This window comes from Rhea pennata, chromosome Z (genome assembly GCF_028389875.1).
Source record: "Rhea pennata isolate bPtePen1 chromosome Z, bPtePen1.pri, whole genome shotgun sequence".
In the NCBI taxonomy this organism is placed as follows: domain Eukaryota; kingdom Metazoa; phylum Chordata; class Aves; order Rheiformes; family Rheidae; genus Rhea; species Rhea pennata.
Window position 1 is genome coordinate 31,025,870 of NC_084702.1, and position 4,202 is coordinate 31,030,071.

General features: G+C 38.7%; 1 protein-coding gene across 1 annotated transcript; it reads right to left on the bottom strand.

The window, feature by feature from the left end:
• Positions 1 to 517: 517 nt before the first annotated feature.
• LOC134153122 (protein FAM240B-like) lies at positions 518 to 3,279 on the bottom strand. Its single transcript, XM_062598956.1, has 2 exons — positions 3,134 to 3,279; positions 518 to 650 (listed from the first exon to the last, which is right to left on the bottom strand). The coding sequence occupies exons 1-2, from the start codon at positions 3,277 to 3,279 to the stop codon at positions 518 to 520; spliced, it is 279 nt and encodes a 92-aa protein (XP_062454940.1).
• Positions 3,280 to 4,202: the final 923 nt, after the last annotated feature.

The following is a 4,202-nucleotide window of genomic DNA, read 5'->3' on the forward strand; positions in this document are numbered from 1 at the left end:
TTTTCTCCCTGATTCCATTAAAGAATATCTTTTTCCTTCCAGCTAGCTAATCAGACTAATCCTTAACTACCTTGACTAGTGGCTTATCAAGACAGGCAGGACCTGCATTAAGCCAGACTGTGTATAAGCTCTGTAAATGGAAATGTGAAAATTTGCATGCCTATTATGAAACTATTATACCTATTTAAAAAAGTGATCATCTTTCCTAGGAACACGTTATTGTCACTTGGAAATGCAGAGTTACATAATAAAGCCCTGTTACAGCAGAGCAATCATATATCATGCAAAATTAAAAGTGCCTGCTTCTCATCTCTCCCTCAGGAGTTTTTAGGAGATCATGTACTGAGGCTATTCTTGCACTGAAATTCAGCAGGGCTTTCTTGGCATTTCTTGCAGCTGGTCTAGGAAAGGGCCTGATTCTGACCTCTTGCTTGCCCAGCTGTGTAAGTGCTTGTTCTCGGGTGCATGCAGAAGGTCAGGGTCAGGCCCAAATGCTTTCTCTGTTTTCCCACTATCTTTAAGCAACAGTTTTATCTATTGAAGAAAGATCCTCAATAGACAGCAGCGTCATCTGTTCCTTCTGCCTTTTCGTGTGTGCCTGGACCTGTTTTGCGCGTCCTTCCAGCCTCTGAGTCCATTCATGGCGAAGTCTGCAAAGAGAGAACAAGCACTTAGTGAACACGGAGCCAAATCTTTCAAGTGTATCCAGGGCTTTTCAGCAGTATCGAAGCTTACCTCTCTTTCATCACCATAGCACTTGCCCCGTATTTATTTACCATCTACACATCTCTGTAGCTTACTAGATTGGGAATGCAAGGGAGAAAAGGATAGCGCTGATGGTATCAGTGGGTGACATTGCTGGATTCCTAATGAGTCAAACAACTGCTGAAATACTCTTTTTTCCCTCTGGGGTATTCTCAAAGCCACACAGAAGGATTGTCTTCCTGCTAAGGTCATGCAATGTGTAAATTAAAAGTCATAATTAAAACTCCCTAAACTTTACTGTAAGATACTTTGGAGAAGAGAAAGCAGGATTTTAGTTACGTCAAATTACTTTGAAGCAAGAAATGAAAGAGAAAGTGTAACTATTTAGGACCCAAAATCTCTGCAGACCTTATATGTGTTTAATAATGAAAGCAATTGATCTCATATGCGAGAGGATCCAAGTAGCTTTAAGATACTAGTATAATACAGACAGAAAAGAAAATCACTAGGGACCACTGTCAGATCTTTGATGACAGGGTCACTTTCCAAAGAAAATCATGTTATGAAACACCTGACCCAGCAATGTTATAGGATTAGATATCACATGTTAATGCCAAATGCATCATGGAATACATGGGTGGTTTTTATATTACATTTGATATACTAATAAGAATAGCAGCTAAAAATTTCCTCTGAGAATAGCTTAACTGTAGCTGTTTTGCAAAGGCACTTGTGTTAGTTTGATTTCTGAGTTTACTTGCAAATTGTGTATTAAATTTTTCCCATTTGATATGTTATGACTTGACTTCACTATTCTTTTGTAAGCATAGTCAAACCTCAAAAAGTCAGTGCAATTGGTTGGGAAATATTTGCCATTCAAAGCCCTACCTTTTCCCTGCTGTTCCTTGTTACCTAGCATCCTAGGGGCCACAGAGGAGCACTTGCTTATACTTAGTGCCATCTAATTCTCCCAAGCGCCGGATATATGAGATAGTGGCCCTGTAGCTTTTACAATGGCAGTGTCAGTAACCTTACAGAAGTACCTCTTTTCAAATTATAGAACACTTTGTGAACACCTGGGGCTCTGGTCAAGTGACCTTGTATGAACTTGCTTGGGACTGTTCCAGTTGTGCCTGAACTAATTACGACATACTCAGAGTTCTTTTGGTGAATTATTTTCTATGTAGAAAAGACCATATAAAAACACTTCTGTAAAATAAAAATAATATTGTTTATACACCTGCAACGGCATTTGCTTTGAGATATCTTTTTGTGGCAGCTTATTGTGGATCCACAGTGATGAAGATTGCCGATGCAGCTGAACATTTTCTGAAGACTTTCTGAACACTGTGTCTTCTTTCCAGCAACTTAGTGTTTGGGAATTGGGAATGTCACTGACTAGCTGCAGTAGGATCCTGAGAACAGGGCTCTCTAAGCTTGGTTCTGCTGGGACATGAGGCCTGCAGAGATCTTAGCTTCTGCATCTTTAAAATGACTATTCAAGATGTCTCCTTGGGCATCAGGAACAGAATTCCTGGAATTTTGCTTAAAAAAACAATCCTTTACCAGCACATCCCAGTTTGTTGAAATAAATTTAATTTATATGAATATTCCAGTACTGGGAAAACTTTAAGCAGGAAAACAACTTTGTCAGCTTTGGGTGGAAACTCCTTCTGAAAAAACAAAAGATATGCACCTTTACCATCCTTTTACCCCTTCAGCTGAGCTGTTGGTCAGGGGATTCCCTTGGTGTGCGTAGGATCCTGGTTCAAACTCCAGAGGTACAACTAATAGAGCAAGTATCTGAAGCAGTATCCCACCTAGCAGTAGAGTATCTCTACTGAGACCAGAGCCCCTTTTAGGTGGTGCCCATAGCTCTACAAATTTTTGGTTAAAAAACCAATCAAATAGCCTTGTTTTTTATCGGTTATAATACAGAAATGTTTTTGAAATGTGTTCCATGGGGTAGGAAAATCAGGTTGTACCATATCTGGCTGCAGGATTAAATGATATAAAAGGCTGTTAAACATGATAAAGGTGCTATGAATTTCCTTGTATTCCACATTAATGGGTGGTTTCCCTGTCCCCTTAATATAATATGTTTTTCTTTATTTGCTATACCAGTTTCAGGTAAAAATCCTCATATTTTCTGGCTGTCAGAAGTTATAGTGCCAAGGTGCTTTATTTTAACGTGACTGTGCTCCAAGACCTTTGAAGAATGCTCATGAGGTTCAGGGGGTGAGGAGTGTCTGAGTTTCCATACAGAAGAGCCATGGAAATATGAGACAAACAGCTGTGAGAGGAAAGGTGCCAAAGATACAGAACACAATCTGTGCTATGAATAAAGCAGTACAATAACAGGTTACCTTATTTTAAAGCATGTGATAACATGCCTACTTTCTTGTGCAAAAGGAAAAATGACACTTACTTATTCAAGGCACTTCTGCTTAATCTAGCCTCTTCACCTTCTCGTTGCTTAGTTTGTTCTTGAATGGTCTTTTCCCAGAAGTTCTTCAGCCTTTCTGCATCGTAACCAGCCATCTTATGGCGCTTAAAGTTGGTATGCTTGCTCATTTTCTGAAAGCAATTTGGAAGTCAGAGCGGTCAGGAGCCTGACCTGAGGCAGATACTGTGTTGCTGAGCCCTTTGCAATTTCTTTCTCATAAAGTGCTATTAAAATAAAGTATGCTGCCTGAGAAGAATAGGTAACTGATGCTTACTCTGCCTTGCAGCAAATATCAGGCATTAAAAAGGCCTGGGTGATAGTTAAATAATATACCTATATTTTTGGTACAGAGTAATGACTAGGCATGGTATAGTTCTCTGAAATACTGTGGAGGCTTTGGTGTGAGAAAGATTTTAAATGGTATTGCAAGAACTTGGGAAAAATACTTTCATATATAGTGCTGTCCTCACTGTAGTTTAGATGAGATGTTTTGAAGAGTTTTCTCTTTTTCTACCTCCTGTAGTTTCAAAGGAGATCATAGATAGTTGTTATTCAAAGGAAATACGTTGCTCTTAAATGATTCCTAATACTGCTGCAAATTATATCAAGCACAAACTATGCAGGGGAATTATGAATCTAAAGTTGAAGCACACAGAGTGCAAAGCACTGGGGAGCATGTTATGGCCTTGTTCTTTCATTTATCAAAAATCCTGGCTTAAATACTTAAAATACAGAGATGAGATCTAATAAATGAGAGAAAGCACAGAAATGAGGGGAATTTCTCTTTGCTAAATGCATAATATTCAAATGGAGGACATTAGAATTCTCAGCATGTCCAAGGTGATTGCTGATACCACCAAATATGCATTGGTTATCAGATCTTAATGGTACCTTGAAAAGTTAAAATCTGTTGTTTTTTCCCAGAGGAAATTAACAGAAAATTTGCATCAAACGCTATATTTGTTGCCAGTCAAATATTGCTCTGATATGAAATTAAATAAAGTACCAAAAACCCCTCACACTCCTTACACCACAAGCCTGAAGCAAGATT